The following is a 22,232-nucleotide window of genomic DNA, read 5'->3' on the forward strand; positions in this document are numbered from 1 at the left end:
AAAATTATATTAAAAGTCCAACGGTCATATAATGATATAATAAACTGACAATAAAATAAAGTCATTAGTGAAAATCATGAAATAATTAAATACTGGAAATAATATAAATAAGAAACTTTGAAAGCTTATTTCTAATATTTGTTAGACAATTATTAATTATAAAATATATTTATAATTATAGAAAATTTTAAGAAAGTTGTTTATAATTTATTCTTAATTTTATTATTTTTAAGACATCTATGTCACTAGACGTGGGCACGAATCAATCAGTCTACTATAGATGATCGAATTTTTAATTAATTGAATATTTTTTTATGTATTGAGTCCGGACTTGAAATGCGAAAAATTGCGCTTGTTTGTAAAATATATCTCATTTCACATATCGTATCAGCTATCATCATTATATTTTTATCTCACGATCAATTACACACTCAACTAATCTTTGTATTTCTCGTCGAAACGAGATGAAAACACAAGCAACCAACTCAGAGTTCATTTTAATATAAGGGATAATTACATTTACACCCTCTCACTATTGCCCTTTTATACAGACAACCTCTGTCTTTTGAAATATTATAGAAACCATCACTTGCAACCTTTAAAATCCCAAAATGACTCTATTGATCTAGTAAAACTTTAATATGATTCTTCAAGGACATAAATGACCTTAGAGGAGTTTCTGTAATTACCAAAAGGTAGGGAGAGTGTCTAAATATATATGGGGATGAATATAATTTAATGTTTTTTTATTATTTATATTAATTTTTAATTTAAATTTAAATTATTTTATTAATCTTTTTTTAATTAAATCTATATATAAAAGTTACACCTTTTAATAATTAAAATATTAAATTATTCAATTAATATATTAAAAAAATTAATTGCTAGATTATGAATTTAAATTAAAAATTATCAACTTTTATAAATTATTTAAAATTATTAAAATTAAAAAATTATTTATATCCTCTATTTTTGTTTTTATAATTAAATTTTACTAAAACTAAGAAATAATAACTCAAAAAAATATGCACTTTATATAAATTATATAATAATTAATAAAATAAATAATTTATTTATTAAAGATAATTTAAATTACTAAGTTAATTTTTAAAAAAAAATTTCCCCTTTTCCCTACCCTACCACCATGCTTAAATATATACACATATGTACAATTTATTAATTTTAGTAAACTTTAGTTATAAACAAAAATAGAGAATAATTTTTTTAATATTAAGAATTTAAAATAATTTATAGAAGTGTAATAATTTTTTAATTTAAATTTATAACCTAGTAACTAATTTTTAGTAATATATTATTTGAATAATTTAACATTACAATTATTAAGAGATGTAATTTTATATAGTGATTTAATAAAAAAATTAATAAAATAATTTAAATTTAAATTAAAAATCGATACAAATAATAAAGCAATATAAGGGGTCATATTATTCATTTCCATAAATATTACTTTGACACCTCTTCTATATTTAATAATTACAGAAATACCCCTGAGGGCATTATATTATTGTAGATTAAATTAAAGTTCGATCGGATCAACATAGGCATTTTTGAATTTTAAAAGCTTTTAGGGGTGGTCTCTGTAATTTTTTTAAAAAATAAGATTTGTTTATATAAAAGAGCAATAAACGAGGGGTTGTAAATATAATTACACCTTAATATAATTAAAATTTGAAAATTTTGTGGAAAACTAGACTTGTTTGCTCACGTAATAAGCCTTAACTCGCCACGTATTAGTCTCCTTCTCTTGTCAATTTCCAAACCATTTTCTGCCCACAAAAGAAAGTCTTCTCAACTAGAATTTTCCCACCTACTCCAACACCTTTATTAGCACAATCAAAACCTTAAATTTACCAAATCAAAGGAAGGACAAGAATTCAGGGCCTTATCCAAAAGTAGTAAAACTAGGAAAGAGTAGTCGACAGACCAGAAACTTGCAAAAATCTGTCTCCCTTTTACTGAGAAGGAGAAATAATCCCACCCCCCACAGTTTGGGAGGTTTTGATCTTTAGCCGCCATTTCATCCAACTTCCAATATAAATAGAGAGGGGACCCCTTAATTGGAGTGGGACCCTAATGAAAACGCAAGTCCAAAGGTAGAAACCACAGAGAAATGAAATGGAAGACTTCTTGTATTCCAGGCTCTTCCCTTTAAGTCCACCTCAAGGGATTAAAGATTCCCTTTTTGGGGCAGCGTTCTTGGATTCCTGTTTACCCTTTTCTGTTCTTGGTTTCTAAATTGTAAATCTGTGGTTTCTTGGTGAAAAATCTTGTTAGATTTTTGTCTTTATAGTTGTTTTTGAGGTTGTTTTCCTCTTTTTGGGTTCTTGTGTACTGTTGTTGTTGATGATGATTTTGTGTATTAGCGACACATTGTTTTCCACAAAATTACGCTCTTTCTTGCATTTCTTGGAGATTCTTGATATGGACTTTTTTTTTAAGTCACAATTTTATGTTCTTGAGATCACAAATTGTAAATAGCAACTTTGACATTAGTTACACATTTCACTGTTGATTTTCTTCCTCTCTTTGTTTGGTTGTTTCTTGAACTGGACTTGTCACCTGAGGAGTTGACTTTCATAATAAAGACATGAAAGGTTGTCATTTCTTCTTGATCTGGGGTTGTTCTTGTTTGTCTTGTCTTCTTTTTTAGTTTTTAATTTTCTTACATCTTGGCTTCAATTTGCTTGCTTGGAGCCTGGGGCTGAAGGAGAGTAGTAGTAGGAGTCTTGATATGTTGGGCTCTGGCATGAATCTTATTACAACTATTATTGGGTTTGCTATGAGTGCAACCTTCATTGTTTTTGTTTGCACTAGACTCATTTGTAGGAGGCTCCGCCTTATGGAAGCTCAGCAAATGCTAGAAATCGATTCGAGGATTGATCTTGAGCTGGTATGTCCTACGTCTCTGCGGTCCTGGCTTCTCTTCCAACAAGAATTTCTTGCCTTAAAAACAGTTTTGTCTTGTGTTACTTATTTTCCTGTTACTGTGTTTTTAACACATAATGTGCTAATTATCTGAGTTAGGTAGTAGCTGATACTGCTTATTCAGAAACCAGTTAACTTTGTTTGCTAAGGCATCCATTATTGAGTACTATGAGTAAGTAGTTTGATCTTTATGGTCAGCAATTGCTCTTATGACGAACCACACTCGAAACATGACATTTGGGCTGTTGTACAATTTTCGTCATCTATAGTCTTGAATGGTAGGCCTCGGCCCAACAATCCGTAGCAGCGCAAATATCATGGTCCCATGGGAAGTAATTACAGGGAAAGAGACCATTGATTGACCTATGTGATTGGCGTGTGTTGTAACAATTGCTCTTGTGATTGTTGGGATTCTTGGCCTGTGTTGTGTTGTCACATTCAGAGGATTTGAGTTGCATCGTTGCCATTTCCTCTGAAGCAGCTGTCCCGTGTTAATAGTTATTTTATTAAGAAATTTATACTCTTAATATGCAGAAAGACGTGCCATCAAATGTATCCTTGAAATGAAGTTCTGTCTGGAATATACAATCCATAAAGTTCTATATGCATCATTCTTGCCTTAACTCAAATTATCGTTTAGAGATCGGTGGCTGGATGTCATTTCATCTCATTTTCAAATTTGGATCTCTTTGCGGCAGGCAGAAAACCATGCCAATGGTCTCGAACCAGTAGGCATTGCTGCAATTCCCACGATGAAGTTCGATATTGAAGCATTCAGTTCAACAGAAGATGCACAGTGAGTCTACGCTGTCACTATGATTTACTCACTACAGTTAGTTCAGAAGTTGCTGTCAACCTATAGATTTTGATGTATGTTCTCTTGAAATTACAGATGTAGCATATGTTTGGCAGAGTACCAAGAGAAAGAAGTTTTGAGAATCATGCCAAACTGTGGCCATAGTTTCCATTTATCATGCATCGATACATGGCTCAGACGACGGTCTACTTGCCCAGTCTGCCGTCTTTCAGTACAAGACGCTGCTGAAGTGAAACATGTCCGAGCGGCTACTCTGATGGCAGCTCATTTATTTGATAGTTCTGAGACGACGTTTGAGCATTCTCAGCAGTGGCTGCTCCCAACTTCTGAACGAGCAGAGGGTAATGGAGCAGACCAAACTCATACAGATTCCATTTCCGTTGTGGTCGACTCCGGAGTTCCTGTAGGAGGAGGATTTAGTCGATCATCATAGAAAGGAGTGTTGGTTCTATGCCTTTTTCATCCCTTGTTTCTGACTTTCTGTGTTTTTTTTTAATAATAGGATCAAGAATCTAAGGTTTTTTACAAGGGATATAGGCCATTTCTGTATATAGGTTTCTCAGTTGGGCTGTCTTGGCAGATTTGTTTGAATTTTTGTGGTTTTTAGGGAAGAGTATTGGAAAGGGATATGTCATAATTCATATGTATATATGTTGCTGGAGACTTGTTTTGTTACATGGGAAATGAAATATCATTACATGGCTACTCTTGATTTTGGATGTCTGAATTTTCTCTTAAAAGGTTGGTTCAACTTAATGAACATTAATATAATTTTTTTTAAAATAAAATAAATGTAGTTTTTATACACGCGGTCTGCATATTAATTAGAATAGAATTTTAAATAGAAAATTCAATTAAGAGTCAATGTAAGTTTTTTTTTCGGTAAATGTAATTTTCATTCAGTAAAAAAAAAGTACAATAGTACAATACAACTTGCTTAGTTTAAGCGGTTTCCTCGACATGCCAAGAAATTCGCCATAAGCGGTAAAGCGCACAAGTGCTAATAGCAATAGGTAATTCTACACTAAAAATCCTCTGCTGCACATCTCAAACCATCAGCGCACCCACAGTGCTTGTATCTTTATGTACTCCATCAAATCGCCTAATGTCGAGCCAGTGTAAGTCGTACTTGAAGCTTATGTAGGATTGACTGCACATTGGAATTTTGGATGAACTAAAATTTTATTTATTTATTTTGAAAAAAAAGAAGAGAAAAACAATGTCAATGATGTCTAAATTATCAACAGCTATAACATTTAATGTTGTCTGATTCCTTTTTCTTGGTAAAATCCTTAGCATCACCCTTCAACTTTCAAGTTTAATTGCAGAAGGTGAACCACAATACATACTTGAAGAGGCTAAGGAACAACAGGTACTTATTGTTTTTACCAGGTATGTTATCATTTTATATTGGACATGAAATTGATCATGTCGGAATGAGAGTAAAAGAGTAAATTTGGCATAATTAAGAATACTCCCTCATTATTTGAAAAATTATTAATATCCCCGGCTTTTGATGAAATTATGTAATCCCTGGATGGACGCTTGGAATTATCAATTTTGCTTCAGCTGTAAATTTTTTAAAAGAATTTTTTTTAGAAAAAATAAAAAAAATCGGACGAGGTGGACTGAGAAAATTTTAAAATATTACGAAAAATTTATTCACTTAGTCTATAAGAAAATTTTAAATAATAAGTAAAATTATAATTCATAATTCATAAATGACATTTTGATCAGTTCACCATTAAAAAATGAATGAAAACCTAACTAACTTGGTGGACGGCAGTTAAAATAATTTTTGTTTTTTTTGATAATTTTACAAGGGAAGAAGTATTTATAATTATATCAAATTTTAAAAAAATTATTGTAATTTACCCTAAAAATAAACTAGTTATGAGTGTATGACAAATGGTGGGTTGGAGCTTTTTGAAGCAATTATGTTGTAGTAATTGGTACAACCTTAATTCATGGGCCATCAATGAAATTGACAAGTGTGTAAAAAGATTTATCAAATTGGACCCAATATGACCTGCCACCGGAAAATGAGGTCACCGCAAATTGGAGGCCTCAACCAATGGCTATGATTGATACCTGCAAGCACTTTTCCGCACACACCATCAATGTGCTTAAATTTCTCAAAATAAGACTATAAAAATATTTATAAAAATTATAAGTAAATTTTTTATTTAACTATCTCAATATATATATATATGTTGAACTTATAATAATGAGCAAATGGAAAAATAGAAAAAATAAAAGGGAAAAAATTAAAACTATAAAATAATTGTAAAAAATAATTTTAAATAATTAATACTATTGATGTGTATCAGATTTTTGGCCACATCAGAAGGGTCGAAGGATCTTTCTTCAAATCTGAAAATTATCTGAGACTAACCCTGTAAAACGGAAGTTAGCACTCTAATGTTTAAGTCAGTAACGGATTAAAAAAGAGATAAAAGAAAAACTTGAATTATGGTAAGAATAATGATGAAATATGATATGAGAGTGATAAGTATTCGTGTGGAGTACAAAATGTAAGCTTAGAATAGCTTGAAAATCGAGATAAAACAATGAGAATAGTGAGAGTTTGAATGAGAGGATTGGTGTTACCAAATGACTGTACAAAATCTCTATTTATAGGCGTGTATAGAGCAAGGTACGGGGGTTGTTGTAGAGTGTCGTACGCCATTGGAAAGTCCTTTGAGTTGTTCATCATCTAGAAAATATCGTTTGTGCTTTGGACTAGATTTAAATGAGATAGGTAACCTGGACTGAACCCTACTCTATCTGCTTAAAAGTTCGGGAGTTGGTTATTTGTGAATTTTTCAGCTTATTTATTACCGATTTACTTGAAACCACCTGAATATATTCTAGGGTGATGTGTATAATATGTTGGCAATTCATATGATGTGTTCTCCCAATTGTAGGATGACGTGCCCGATTAAAAATGGGCTTGTACCTTGGGCCTGCCATCTCAGAAAAGAAAGAGTAGGTTTGTGGGCCTTACCGCTCTGTTGGTAACACTACAAGAAAAGGTGGGATTTAGGGCGTGTTCAAGAACGTTTTTTTTCTTTTGGTTTTTGGAACGGTTTGCAGGACAACTAACTTATTTGGAGCGATTTTTTGAACGATTGAAAATCTGTCCTTATAAATGGCGTTACAAAAATATAGGAACGATTCATGCACGACCATTCCTAATTGGGATGGGAACTGTAACACTATATGAAAAATCATTCCTAATATTGAATTTATCAAAAAAAAATTATTTTTTTAATTGAAATGATTTTGACGAAATTGGAACAGCTACATTATTTTTGTCGGGGTATTAGAATGGTTTTTATAATACTTGTGCCTGAATTTTGAAACTATTTTTATTGTATTGGTGATAAATGGAGGAAAATTATTTCAGAAAATGGGGGAAAAATGAAGAAAAATGGGGGAGGAAAAACGAAGAGAAATGTGGGGGGGGGGGGGTCAACAAAAATAGGGAGGAAAAAGAAGAAAAAAACCGGTAATTACCTCTACTAGTGTCGAGGAAGGGGTGACGCCGAGGGACGACGCAGGGAGGCAAGAGGTCGGGGAAAGAGAGAGAGGACGAGAGTAATGGAGAGTAAGGGAGAGAAAGGGAGAAGGGAAAGAAAAAATCTGCTAATTGTTGTATATATATTGATTTTTATAACGGGCTTTAGAACGGACATTGTTTATAAAATCGTTCCAATAACCAAAACGACGTCGTTTCAATTGATGAGCATTTTTAATAATAACCATTCCTAAAAATAAAATCGATGTTATTTAATCGAAGAACGACGTCATTTTGGAGCATTTTTAACAAAACCGTTCTTATTTTTAAAAAAATCGTTCCTAATTGTGTGCCAAAATTATTTTCCTAAAAAAATTAAAAAAATAAAAAATATAGGAAAAATCATCCTAAACATGTTAATGATAAAAAAAAAAGTAAACCATAAATTAATTAAGGTCATTGGAAACATATAATAGCTTTGAATTAAATTGATACATGATCAAGTATATTTGTACATATATAAGCTTGTTAGTCTTACATAGATGTAAGTAGCATCTTATATTGTATTGGATCACCTAATCAGACCGCTAAAATTTTAATCAGACTATTGGATATTATTAAATCGACAAAATTTATTCGATGAAGTTTTGAACATTTTTGGATACTGAGATATCGTATCTATACACAATCGACGAGGCTAAAAATGATGCAACTGTCCATCGGACTATGTGATTTTAGATCAGACCACTGGATATGTTCACATATGGAAAGTATTATTATGCATTTAAGTTTGGAATTAATCAGGGTTCGGATGTTGAGATATCGTGATCGGAAAGTGAACAAGGATTCTATTGACATATTTTGGAACGGTTTTGGAACTCCTTTAGGAATGATTTTCTTAAAGTCATTTTAGGAACAAATATTTTATACATTTAGAAATAATTTTATTTAAATTCATCTTAGGAGCTGTCAAACATTTAAAAAATGTTTCTAAGTTTGATTTTTCCTCCATTTTTCATTTGGCGCGAAATTAAATTTTTGGGAACTGATTTTGGGTGAAATTATTTTAAAAATACCAAAAAAAAAAAGAAAATTAAAATTTTGATGTTGTTGTAAAAAGGTTTAAAAATTTAAGTGGCATATTGAAATAAAGAAAAATAATAAAATAAGCCACCGCGGTAATAGACCGCAGTGGCATAGTTAATTTAATAAAAAACAAAAGTAGTTAATTCATTAAAAACAAATCATGCAATTTTAGCTGACATAAAAAAGAAAAACATTGTGAAATAATTTAATAATTCGAATCGTGGTGAAATATTGACGGAAATAAGTAAATTTGATCTCGTTGGAATCGTCAAGATGAGAGGATTCAAGCAGCGATGGTCTTAGGCCGTGATTCGTACAGACGGCGGAGAAACGATCACAATTAATTTCAGCACAAATATTGACGGCGAAAATATTTCAAATTTTCAAATCTCAACAAATACTTGAAAAAATTGAGCAAGACTGGCCTCGTTGGAATCGTCTGGACGAAAGAATTCGAACAATAGTGGTCTCAATCCGTGATTCGTCCTGATGGCGGAGAAACGACGGCAAACAACTTCAACGCAAATATTGACGGCGGAAATACTTCAAATTTTCATATCTCAATAAATACTTAATGAAATTGAGCAAGGCTGGTCTCTTTGGAATCGTCTGAACGAGAGGATTCGAATGATGGTAGTCTCAGACCATAATGAATTAACTACTTTTGTTTTTTATTAAATTAACTATGCTTATTTTTTTAATTTCAATATGTCACTGCGGTTTTCTACCGCGGTGACATAAATTTTTTTTTTTTTTTTAAATTAAAATTGTGGCACCGCGTTTTGTCACTTAAATTTTTAAACCTTTTTCAACAATATTAAAATTTTAATTTTCTTTTTTGGTATTTTTAAAATAATTTCACCCTGATTTTGGAATGGTTAATATAAATTGACCGTTCCTATATTTTGATTTTTCCTCTTTTTTTTAGGCTATTGTAATATATTTAGGAATGATTTTTTTTTTAATTAATGTTCGCTCAAAGTTAGAACGATTTTTGGACTGGTTCTTTGAATTTTTGACCTAGTGCCTAAGTTGTGAAATTAGTAACAGGCTAATGAGGAGATTCTTGTAGTTTCTTGTGCATGCTTCAGTGATTGGTTAATTATGGTTAGATCCTCCAAGATATAAGCCATGCTCTAGGCTAACATTTAAAATTAAATGTGGATAGTAATTGGATACCATTCTTATTCATAAATTTTTACTTGATTTCCTCGTAATACTCATTTGATGTGAGTTAAAGGTGTTCTTTGGTGAAGTTTAGAAATCTTATTTTAAACTAGTGCATAGTCGATTTTGTGTTGTCGCATTAGCTAGTTGAATTTCACTAATTCTGTAATTCTTTATTGATTTTGCTCAGTTTGTTTATTTATCATATAGATTTGCATATTCTTTGCTGGATTTTTATTGTGTATTTGACATTAGATAGAGCTTGTACCTTTTTTTTTGGGATACATGTAATGCTCAGTATTAATATCATCTTGTACTATCACTTTTTTATTTTCTATTTGTAGTATTGATTTCTATTACATCAAAAATATATTTGGATTCACTAATGTTTTGTTTGTTGCACTTTCAACTTACTGTGACCAAGTCATTATACTCTCGATGTCTCGGGCAACTTTAAGGAGGAGTGACACTACAAAAAAATGCGAGAATTTATAACGGCCATATGGCCGTTACAATACATACGGCCTTTTAATATTTTTATTACGGATTGGGCGTGCTGACGTCATTGAGGGGGTAATAAAAATATATTTAATTTATAACAGTCAGAACAGTTAAATTCGCCGTCAAAAGATTTATATGTATGTAAAACCATTACAATTCATAGACTGTTACTAATTTGCTATAGTTTTTGTAACGGCTCATTATTTTTGTAACGGCTTTTTTGTAAAATAAAGAGCCATTACTCCGGGAAAACATACAGAAAGGCTTTGTTACAAAAATCGTGACACTAGAGACAGTTTTCTTTATAAAGGCCTTTACAAAATCCGTTACAAAATAACGACTTCATTTTCTAACTACTAGTTTTGAACGGCTATCTTAGGAGTTCCAAAGGCCGTTCCAAAAAATGCTACAAAAAAACTTATATATATGTGCAAGTTGTTTTCATTTCATTTCATTAATTTGTTGTAGAAATTCTTGCTAACCACGTACACTCTCAACACCTTGATTTTCGTGCATATACATTTGAATAGTTTGTAAATTATTACTTGAATTTTGGACCATCAACTAGTGGTGATCATCACTTAAGTTGGTTGACCAGGTAACAGAGACTAATTTAATACTTGATTGTGTTTAGTTAAATTAATTATAATTTTCTTATTTTAGTTTTATGATTTTTTGTTAATCTTATATCATGTTAATTATATGGATTCTTCTGAATAGTGCAATGTAATATTTGTAGTTGTCATTTAGAAACTTAATTATATATATACGTGTAAATACAGTGATATATATCATCATATTACGAGAATTGAGGAGATGGATGCATAATAAGAACCTCCTAGGAAGGGCAGGTCCTACACTAGAGTTTAGTATGAGCTTAAGACTTTCATAGAATGGGCAAAGGGTCAGCGTAGATATATGGATGGTAAACAAAATTAGGTACCCTTGCCGAAAATGCAAAAACACAAAGTTCACAACAACAGATGATGTCAGTTATCATTTGTGTATGTGAGGGTTTATGCCATATTATTATAATTAGACTTCTCATGGCGAGGAGAGGGTGCAGCTGGAGTACTTGTGACTGTCCTTCCAGTGCCGCAGGAGCAAACCCCAGTTGCCCGTTACAATGACAATTAAATCAAAATTCTATTGAGTCGTTACAAAAGCAGTTTTAAATTCATTCTTTTTTATGTGATTAGATTTGTAATGGCATACAAAAGCCGGTACAAGGACCGTTACAAATTTAACAGTAAAAGCATCACTTGAATTCTTAAAACTTACTAAATAGTTGATAAATCCAAAGATTGACAATTATCTAAAGATCGACGGTCATAAGAAGTAAAAGCATAACGATTTAATCACTCAATTAATAGGGTTATAACAGAAAGGACCATGTGAACAGTATTGATAGTGAATCATTGTAAATTGCTCTCATGACAATTGTCCTCATCTAAAGTCTTGGTCCCATGGGAAGTAACAATTATAGGGAAATAGACAATGGATTGACCTATATAGGGAAAAATATATTAACATGCAAAAGGACAAGAATGTCCTTAAAAATTCCAAACACTTTAGAGATTTGTGTGTTTTTGGTTGGAGAAAATTGTAATTTTCGTATCATTATACAGGGCATGTTGTAATTTTGATACCAAAATTTGAAAATAACTTAATAGGTATGACATTTCAGCCTTGGCTTGCAAATATGATACTTCCATTAACTTACTAAAGGAGAGGCCTGTTCAAAGGAAACAGAAAATGAATAAATTGATTATATTCCAAAATAGAAAAACTAAAACTGAAAAATAGAAAAAGTTGAAGCAAAAACAGAAAATTGAAACATAAAACTAAAACAGAAAGATAGAATTTTAAAAAAAAAAATGAAACAGAAAGGCATTATATCAGCTTCCAAATGCGAGGTACGTACGTAAATTTATTTAACTATTTTATAAAATTTTATTTAAGTATTTTTATTATTTTAATTTTTAATTATGTTTTCAGGTTCGATTGGGATTTTCACACGGTGATCCATGCTACGGTCAAAGGGCATTATCCGCATCCTTAGAGAAACATATTGCAGATCTCACAGGAGTACTAGGTATTCTGATTTCAACATTTAAAGGTAAGAATAATATTTAATTTTAAGTAATACTTATATTTTTAATCTAATATTTATATTTTTTTTAATATGTGAAATTTACAGATGTCCTACTGGTGGGACTGCCACGATGAGTCAATGTTCAAGGTTGTCAAGTCATAGGTGGAGAAGTTCCTGCAGAAGCGGTCCATCGATGCTCGGAACTAGTTGGCCCTACCGTTGTGGCTGGCCGAGGAGATTTGGCGCCAGCTTCTGGAGTACTGGGCGAGCCCAGAATTTCAGGCACAATCCGTGAAGAATAAGGTCAACCATATAGCCAACCTGGACGTAGCTGCTACCATCTACAACTTGGGTCGTTCTCCATTGGGGCCCATAAGCGTAAGATGGTAAGTATTTAAGCTATAGTATTAATTTAATTCATTTTTTAAAATTTTTAATTATTTCTTAAAATAATTTTTGAACAAGAGGCACAACTCGAAAGCCCCGTCAAATAGATAGAGGTGTTTGAGAAGTGCTAAAAAAAGAAGGACGGCCAATGGAGCGGCCTGAGAGCAGTGGAGGTCGCGGTAAGTAGAAAAAATAATTTAATTTTTTATTTAAAATTAGTTTTTTTTTAAATCTAATTATTTAATCTATTTGCAGGAGCTCTTGCGAAGATGATGGAGGAATGCCAAAGAGAGCAAAACAGTGATCAAGACCCTCTATTATCCTCCCAAGGCTCGATGGCCCCGAATGAGCAATAGGTGTGGCTGTCAATAGCGCGCGGTCAAAAGAGGGGCTGAGTATTCAGTCTCGAGTACGAGGCCCACCACACGGTTGCTAGACCATACAGTAGCTCCACTGCTCCATCACCCTCACCACCACAACTGCCTCGCCCCAACCTTGATGATCAGGTATCGAGTCATGAGGAGTGGATTACAGCGGATGGATCCCACCTGGCCCGATCCTCCAGTGCCCTAGCCTCGAGCTAATCCCCCATTAGATGATGGCAACGATGACGACGACGAACACATGGCCGAAAGGGATGCTCATTTAGATTAGCTAGGATTTTTCTTATTTGTAAAAATAATATTTTTATTTTTGTAATTAAATTATTTTTATTTTCTTGCTATATTATATATATTTTTTATTTACTACATATAACAAAAGTTTGAATAATTTATTGAGAATATGAATTACTATCTCATAATCCTGAACCCGTTACAAAGATCGTGCAAAAGATAGTTATCAATTTTGAAAAAGTCGTCCTAAGAGCTATTACTAAAGCAGTGTAAAAAATAATAACAAAGGCAGATACAAAACCAAAACCAACATACGCATCTGGTGTTATAAAGACCATTAAAAAACTGTTGAAAAAAGAAATACAATACTTGATACAAAAACCGTTATAATATAATGCAAGTCGTTACAAAGTGTAATCAAAAAATCGAGCCAAAATTGAATCACAACCATACCTATATGTATTACAAAAACCGTATAAATAACAATTAAATTAAAATTAATTGAATAGTTCTAAAAGCAGGTCCAAATTCATTTTTTTCCATCGGACTACAATTGTAATGGTCAGGTATGGCTGGTAAAAAGACCACTACAAATTTTAATGGCTTTCAAGCAAGCCGTTACAAATATTTTGTAATGCCCAAAAAAACCGCGATAAGGGTGTACGTTACAAATTAATAACATGGTCGTTACAAAAGCTGTTACAAATTAATAACATGGTCGTTACAAAAGTTGTTACTGTAGAATAATTTTTTTGTAGTGTACTAATTAATGAATTTAATATAATTGACAAAATCAAGAATCCATAATTATAAAGTCACAAGTTCGTATCTCATCAACTCATGAAATGTAGCTCTATTTTAATAGTAATTATTGATTAGTTATAAATATTTGATATTATTAATATATTTATTGAGATCATTATATGATTACAACTAATTTTATTTTAAAAATAAAAATAAAAAGGTTAGGTAATTTTTCACTAATTAATTAATTAATTAGCACAAAAGCACAATGACATTAATAATTAAGCACAATGGTTAGTCGTTCCTACATGCATAATTTTTCACGTTTTAAAATATATTATAAAAAATAATAAAGTGGTGTTACAAATCAACAAGCCCAAAGTGTCTTTCTATTTTATGTTAATATAGCTCGACGAGAAGGAACTAATTAATTTATATTGTTTTAATACAGGCGGATGATTTAAAACGTCATCTATGTCGCTTTGGCCGAGTGGTTAAGGCGTGTGCCTGCTAAGTACATGGGGTTTCCCCGCGAGAGTTCGAATCTCTCAGGCGACGAATTATTATTTTATTAATTTAATTCATCAAAAAATGTTTTTTGTTTTATGGTAAAATGATATTCAACAAATCCAACACTATTATATAGTTTAGTCTTTTCTAATTGCACAATTTATTTATTATTTTATTAATTTAATTCATCAAAAAATGTTTTTTGTTTTATGGTAAAAGGATATTCAACAAATCCAACACTATTATATAGTTTAATCTTTTCTAATTGCACAATTTATTTAAAAAAAAAAGGATTCGCGTCAACGTAGTTTTTGCTACCACAAATTTTAAAGTAGGCTCGATCATTTGGGACAATCTTAGATGGCCGCCCCTCCTAAGTGCAATGAAGATCGACAAGGGTTTTATTTTTTGTCATATATTTAATTTTAATCTATCTTATCGTCTAGTTATTTCTTATGACAAAGAAAAACGGAGCCTCCTTGGATTGCGAAAGTAATAAAATTAAGAATAAATGATAATTTTATGGAAAATAAATGAAAACCGTATTTTCAAGTGATAGATAAAAAGAAATCAAATTTTCTTATTATGTTGATCAAACATGAGAGGAAAAATTGCAATTTTTTATTTCATAATTTAGATACCAATCGTATTACTAATTGGGTTATCGGAAATAGTCTCAAACTTGCAAAAAAAAAAAAGTCTCAATTTCAGTTTTTCTGTCAATTTTTGTTAAAAAATTGACAGAAAAAACACATACAAATCATGTCACTGTTATCTTTAAAAAAGAAAAAAAACAAACACATGAGTTCCAAGAGAATTCTTTCATCAATTTGAGATTGGTATGAAAATTAAAAATGAGAATTTATTATAGTTATAAATCTACTTTCAGAAGTACGTAAATAATGAGATTATATATATAGAGAATCTAAGTTCTTAATCTCATTGTACTTATTTGAATCCACATATAGTATCCGAAACGAGTAAGCATTTTTCTATTTGAGGGATACAACTTTTTAAGTAATATGTAAATGTAAATTAAATAAATTGGTAACTACACCGCATTTTTATAAATTTTGGTGTAATTATACGTAAAACTTATGCGATTGAAAATTGTATCTAATACTTTTAATGTTCACTAACGAATTAATTTTATAGTAGTCAAAATTAATTAAACTTGTTGATATTTGCAAAATAAATAAAAAAATTAAAATTCATATATACTTCTGATTTGTGACGTACAATAGATTTATTGTAAGTGAAATAAAATTTTATATATCTTCATATTTGTTAATGCACGTGAGGAGGTATATCTTCAGCCTTATAAAGGTAATTTGTAAAGATTCATTTGACCTACAATAGGTTAATTGTAAATCAATCGGGTGTAAATATGGATCTTTATTCAATTCTTGCTATTATCAGTAAATTTTGTAAACTTTGACCAACAGAATGATCTATTTGATGGCTGTAAATAAATGTTAGGAGTACTAAATCAATTTAATAAACTACATAAATCTGTATAACTACATCAAATCTCAAAAGTATCCTTATTGGAATGGGTGACCAAAAGCCAATTGAATTGGTTATTTGACATTCGTCTATCTTTATCGAATAATATTCAATTGATGAATACGATAAGTGTTAATCAAGTTAGCAGTGTGTTTCATTGTGCTTACAACTGATGTTGAACGGGATTTCAATGCTACAACATAATGCCCACAGACTGAAAGGTTAAACCTGTGGAGTTGGGTTGCTCACTGGTTTGGCAGCTATAAAACCAACTATTAAGGGTCGATTTGAAACGTTCCAAATCGAGGAATTTAAGACAGGGCATCGAGGATCATACAGAGACTTGCACTAAGTACTGCAGTCGTGTTTCATCAGTAGGAGACGTAGGTCGTCTATTCAATTTTAGTGGGTTAGACAGAAAGGTAGTCGACTAAATGTACTGATTCACGAGAATCGTCATATGGAAGGCTTAGGGCCTTGGTCGGTATGATTGGGATTCTCGATTTCAATAGTACGAGATTAGTTCTCGAACTTGAGGAATCATGACAGTCACGTGTATACGAAGATTGTATCTTGTATACGGCGAGCGATAGCCGTTTTGTGAGGCATGGTCGTCATAAGCATTATCCAGTGCAGTCGGAGTATGTAGCAAGTATTGTGGATTCCAAGATAGAACTGTCCCCTGTCAGTATTATGACAAAAGTGTCTCCTATACGCTCTAAGATCCATTTATACCTTCAAAAGCTGTGGCCTTAGGTGCCACACCAACCCTCCTTGATCTGACCTAATGGGCGTGTCAGACCCCTAATATGATTGGTTTTTCACCCTTTCCCCTACAATAAACACAACGATTGCCTTTGGGTTCCAACTCCATATGGGGAAGGAGCGTTGTTGTTTGCGAGGTCTCGATCATTTACATGGTTTACTTTGGCTTCTTAAGAAAGATTGAGACTTCAAGACCCCTAAAAGAACTCTAAAATAGCTTAATTCTTGCTTGGCTGTAACAGAACAGAAAGAGTTAGCAAGAACTTGTTTCACTTGCTTATCATAAGGAATTCGAACAACTGCTTGAAATACAGTATCAGGAAGTACGGCTTGTGGAACCTCAATATCCATGGGCTTATTAGCTAAATGGCACTCTACTAATGTCGGTATCTAATTAATAACATCGTCATAAATAGTAGTGTTAAGTTGTGAAGATTGATTTGAAAAAGAAAAAATCCCAAGTTAAGTTGGAGAAGGATAACCCGATTCAAAGTTGAGTTGGAGAAGGATAACCCGATTCAAAGTTGAGTTGGAGAAGGATAACCCGATTCAACTTAGAAATCCCAAGTTGAGTTGGAAAAAGGATAAGTCATGGCTATATATATTCTACTCTTATTAGCATTGTTTTGCAGAGCAGAGTAGAATAGAGTAGAGAGAAAAGAAAGAGTTGAGACGAGGGTGAGTGTTGTCTTTCACGTGTGGTGAAGACTTGCATACAAGTGTGTGTGTGTTGTACTCCTCAATTTTCCTCCTCTTTGAGTGTTTTCTCCTGGCTTGGTATCGCCCCCAGACGTAGGATTTATATCCAAACTGGGTTAACAAATTCGCGTGTCTTTTATCGCCTTCATATTCCACCTGTTATCCATCTTAACCCGATCCATTTCCTAACAACTGGTATCAGAGCCTGGTTCAAGGAGTTAAGATGGAGGGAAAGTTTCCAGTCGAACGGTTCAATGGTTCCGACTTTGGATTTTGGCGTATGCAGATGGAGGCCTACCTGTACGGGAAGGACCTGTATGAACCACTTGCAGAGAAGTCCGAGAAGACGAGTGATGAAGAATGGAAGGTGCTCGATCGAAAGGCGATGAGCGCAATAATCCTGTCGCTCTCTCGGAATGTCGCCTATCATGTGAAGGGAGCAAAGAGCACAAAGGAAGTCCTACAGACTCTTGCCGATATGTACGAGAAACCCTCAGCAATGAACAAGGTTATGCTGATGAAAAAACTATTCAGGTTGCAGATGGAAGAGAGGAAGTCGGTGGCCGATCACCTCAATGACTTCAACCAACTCACGACACAGCTGGCGTCTGTGGATATCGTGTTTGACGATGAGGTAAAAGCGTTAATTTTGCTTTCATCTTTACATGATAGTTGGGATGTGGTTGTTACTTCGGTGAGCACTTCGTCTGGGAAGGAGAAGATGAAGTTCGACAACATCAGGGACATGATGTTGAACGAGGAAACCCGTAGAAAGCAGACGGGTGGATCATCTGGCTCTGCACTACATACAGAGTCCAGAGGGAGACTTGACACACGGGGTAAATACCGTGGAAGGTTAAGGTCCAGGGGGAAGAACAAGGGCAAGAAGGAGATGGTGTGCTGGAACTGCGAGAAGCCCGGACACATGAAAAGCGAATGTCGGGCGCCAAAGAAGGAAAAGGAGGGCCGGACAGCGAATGCCGCGGCGGAAGAGATCACGGATGCACTCTTGTTGAGTGTGAGCAGTTTTTCCGATGATTGGGTTGTGGATTCAGGGGCCTCATTCCACTCATGCAGCAATAAAGACATCATGGAGCCATACACCTCAGGTGATTTTGGCTTAGTTTATCTTGCAGATAACAAACCCCTCAAGATTGTAGGAAAGGGAGATGTGCGGATCAAATCAACGAATGGGTCATGCTGGACCCTACATGATGTGAGACACATACCAGGACTGAAGAGGAACTTGATCTCAGTCGGACAGCTGGACTGAAGAGGAACTTGATCTCAGTCGGACAGCTGGATAGTGATGGATTCCACACGACGTTTGGAGACGCGAAGTGGAAGATCAGTTGGGGAGCAATGACTTTGGCACGAGGACTAAAGTCGGGAACGCTCTACATGGCGGGAGGATCCAGTTCCAACATCCCCTTTGCAGGAACTGTATCGCAGGCTAACCTGTGGCACAATCGCTTGGGCCACATGAGCGAGAAAGGAATGAACGTGCTGAAGTCGAAAGGACGGTTGCCCGAGTTAAAATCGGTGGAGGTGGGTCATTGTGAACACTGCGTGTTCGGAAAGCAGAAGCGGGTGAGCTTCTTGACCACTGGAAGAACTCCGAGGAAAGAAAAGTTGGAGCTTGTTCACACCGATTTGTGGGGGCCAGCACCAGTGTCATCTCTTGGTGGATCAACGTACTACATGACATTCGTCGATGATTCCACTAGAAAGGTATGGGTGTATTTCTTAAAAAGAAAATCTGATGCCTTTGATACATTCAGGAGATGGAGGGCACTAGTGGAAAATGAGATAGGTCTACAAGTGAAATGTCTCAGATCGGATAATGGTGGCGAGTACAGCAGTGAAGGTATCAAGAATTACTGCACCGACCATGGAATCCGAATGCAGAAAACAATCCCGGGGACACCTCAACAAAATGGCGTTGCTGAGAGGATGAACAGAACACTGAATGAGCGTGCGAGATGCATGCGATTGAAGAGCGGACTACCAAAGATGTTTTGGGCAGATGCAGTCAACACGGCTGCTTTCTTGATCAATCGAGGGCCTTCTGTCCCGTTGAACAACATGATACCAGAAGAAGTATGGAGTGGTAAGAAAGTGGATCTTTCTTTCTTACGTACGTTTGGTTGTTCAGCCTATATTTTGAACGATGATCGGACTAAGCTGGATGCTAAGTCGATTAAATGTACATTCATTGGGTATGGGACTGACGAATTTGGGTATAGATTCTGGGATGATCAAAACCGGAAAATAATTCATAGTAGGAATGTTATATTCAATGAGGATGTAATGTACAACGACAGGAAGGTAAGCCCGGACGATGACAAGAAGGAAAGGGAATTTGTTGATCTCGATATTTCAAATTCCGGGATCATGAGACCAACAGATACGGATTCAGTGGGAGTTCAGACGGACGAAACCGAACAGACGGAGATAGAGCCAGAACCAGTATCGGAGGAACCGAACTGAAAGCAGCATACCCTTGGCACTGGGTCGAGAACCGAGGCTGAGAAGGGCCCCAGATAGGTACTCCCCCTCTCTTTATTACTTGCTTTTGTCTGATTGTGGAGAACCCGAATGTTACGCAGAGGCAATCAATGATGTCCACAAGAGCAAGTGGGAGCTTGCGATGAACGACGAGATGAACTCGTTGAAGAAAAACAACACATGGGAATTGTGTCAGCTCCTAAAAGGAAAGAAGGCCCTACAGAACAGATGGGTCTATCGGGTTAAGGAAGAATCAGACGGGAAGAAGCGGTACAAGGCAAGACTCGTAGTAAAGGGATTCCAACAAAGATACGGTATTGACTTTACTGATGTTTTTACACCTGTTGTCAAGTTAACTACTATTCGTCTTGTGTTGAGCATGGTAGCGGCAGAGAACTTGGAGTTACAACAGATGGATGTGAAGACAGCCTTCTTACACGGGGATCTTGAGGAGGAGATATACATGGTACAACCAGAGGGGTATAATGGAGATGATCAGCAGGTGTGTCGCCTGAAGAAAAGCCTATATGGATTGAAACAGGCTCCGCGGCAGTGGTACAGGAAGTTTGACAACTTCATGCTAGAGATAGGTTTCTCTAGATGCAATGCTGATCATTGCTGCTACGTGAAGAGGTTCGATGAGTTTTTTATCATTCTACTCCTGTATGTTGATGACATGTTGATAGCAGGATCAAATGTCAAGGAGATCAATAGGCTCAAGGATCAGTTATCGAGGAAGTTCGACATGAAAGATCTTGGCGAAGCAAGGCAGATATTGGGCATGAAAATCACAAGGGACAAAGGTATTGGTAAATTATGGTTATCTCAATTTGATTATATTGAGAAGGTATTATGCAGATTCAAGATGGAAAATGCAAAACCGGTTGGAACGCCATTGGGAAATCAATTCAAACTATCCAACAGTGATTCGCCCCAGACTGACTCCGAACGTGCAAAGATGAGAATCACACCGTATGCCTCAGCAATTGGGAGCCTGATGTATGCTATGATCTGTACTCGACCGGATATAGCACATGCAGTGGGAGTAGTTAGCCGTTTTATGAGCAATCCAGGAGTGATGCACTGGGAAGCTGTGAAATGGATTCTTAGGTACCTAAGGGGTACTAAGGACCGAGCATTGGTGTTTGGTAAGGTCAAGCTTACCTTGTTTGGATTTGTTGACGCTGATTTTGCAGGGAGTGACTATGACAAAAGGAGGAGCACTACAGGGTACGTGTTCACATATGGCGGTACAGCCGTATCCTGGGTCTCAAAGCTGCAGAAGGTTGTCACACTGTCCACGACGGAAGCTGAGTACGTGGCAGTTACTGAGGCAGCTAAGGAGCTCATTTGGCTGCAACACTTGTTGGGTGAATTAGGGAAACCTCAGGCAGATGTGATTCTTCATAGCGATAGCCAGAGTGCGATCCATCTGGCAAAGAATCCCGCGTTCCATTCGCGGACAAAGCACATCGAGATCAAGTATCATTTCATCCGACAACTTCTGGAGAAAAAGGCACTGCAGCTGGAGAAGATCCAAGGAGAAAAGAATCCTGCGGACATGCTGACCAAGGCGGTTGCGATGGAGAAGTTGAAGCTGTGTACGGCTTGGACTGGCCTTGATGACTAGAGTGGACAAACCCGGCGGTACCAAGAAAGAAGTGGAGAAAAGCTAATCAATCTTCAAGTGGGAGATTGTTAAGTTGTGAAGATTGATTTGAAAAAGAAAAAATCCCAAGTTGAGTTGGAGAAGGATAACCCGATTCAAAGTTGAGTTGGAGAAGGATAACCCGATTCAACTTAGAAATCCCAAGTTGAGTTGGAAAAAGGATAAGTCATGGCTATATATATTCTACTCTTATTAGCATTGCTTTGCAGAGCAGAGTAGAATAGAGTAGAGAGAAAAGAAAGAGTTGAGACGAGGGTGAGTGTTGTCTTTCACGTGTGGTGAAGACTTGCATACAAGTGTGTGTGTGTTGTACTCCTCAATTTTCCTCCTCTTTGAGTGTTTTCTCCTGGCTTGGTATCGCCCCCAGACGTAGGATTTATATCCAAACTGGGTTAACAAGTTCGTGTGTCTTTTATCGCCTTCATATTCCACCTGTTATCCATCTTAACCCGATCCATTTCCTAACAAGTAGGCACGATGCCAATTCCACTCCATTATGAGCTTTCCTAATTCTCCTAGTTGTGCCTAATGATCCGAGGAATGATAATGACGACTACGATAGGAAGGAAGCCGAAGAAGAGCTAGCAACTGTCATACTATAATAAAGGCAGTTAAGATCTTTGCTATTTTTATTGCTTCCCTTCTCTGTCTGGCTATTTGGTAGGAGTCGCTAACGAGTGAATGCATTCTGAAAAGTC

The 22,232-nt window shown here is 34.9% G+C and overlaps 1 protein-coding gene and 1 non-coding gene across 2 annotated transcripts; both read left to right on the forward strand.

The window, feature by feature from the left end:
* The first annotated feature begins 1,793 nt into the window (after positions 1-1,793).
* Positions 1,794-4,468, forward strand: LOC105173197 (RING-H2 finger protein ATL5). The gene is made up of 3 exons (XM_011094878.3): positions 1,794-2,911; positions 3,645-3,742; positions 3,839-4,468. The coding sequence occupies exons 1-3, from the start codon at positions 2,753-2,755 to the stop codon at positions 4,194-4,196; spliced, it is 615 nt and encodes a 204-aa protein (XP_011093180.1). The 5' UTR covers positions 1,794-2,752; the 3' UTR covers positions 4,197-4,468.
* A 9,885-nt stretch (positions 4,469-14,353) lies between these two features.
* TRNAS-GCU (transfer RNA serine (anticodon GCU)) lies at positions 14,354-14,435 on the forward strand. The gene has a single exon. It is a non-coding gene; the product is annotated as a tRNA-Ser (tRNA).
* The last annotated feature ends 7,797 nt before the right edge of the window (positions 14,436-22,232 follow it).

This window comes from Sesamum indicum, linkage group LG11 (assembly GCF_026168435.1).
Source record: "Sesamum indicum cultivar Baizhima isolate 11 linkage group LG11, ASM2616843v1, whole genome shotgun sequence".
Classification (NCBI taxonomy): Eukaryota; Viridiplantae; Streptophyta; class Magnoliopsida; order Lamiales; family Pedaliaceae; genus Sesamum; species Sesamum indicum.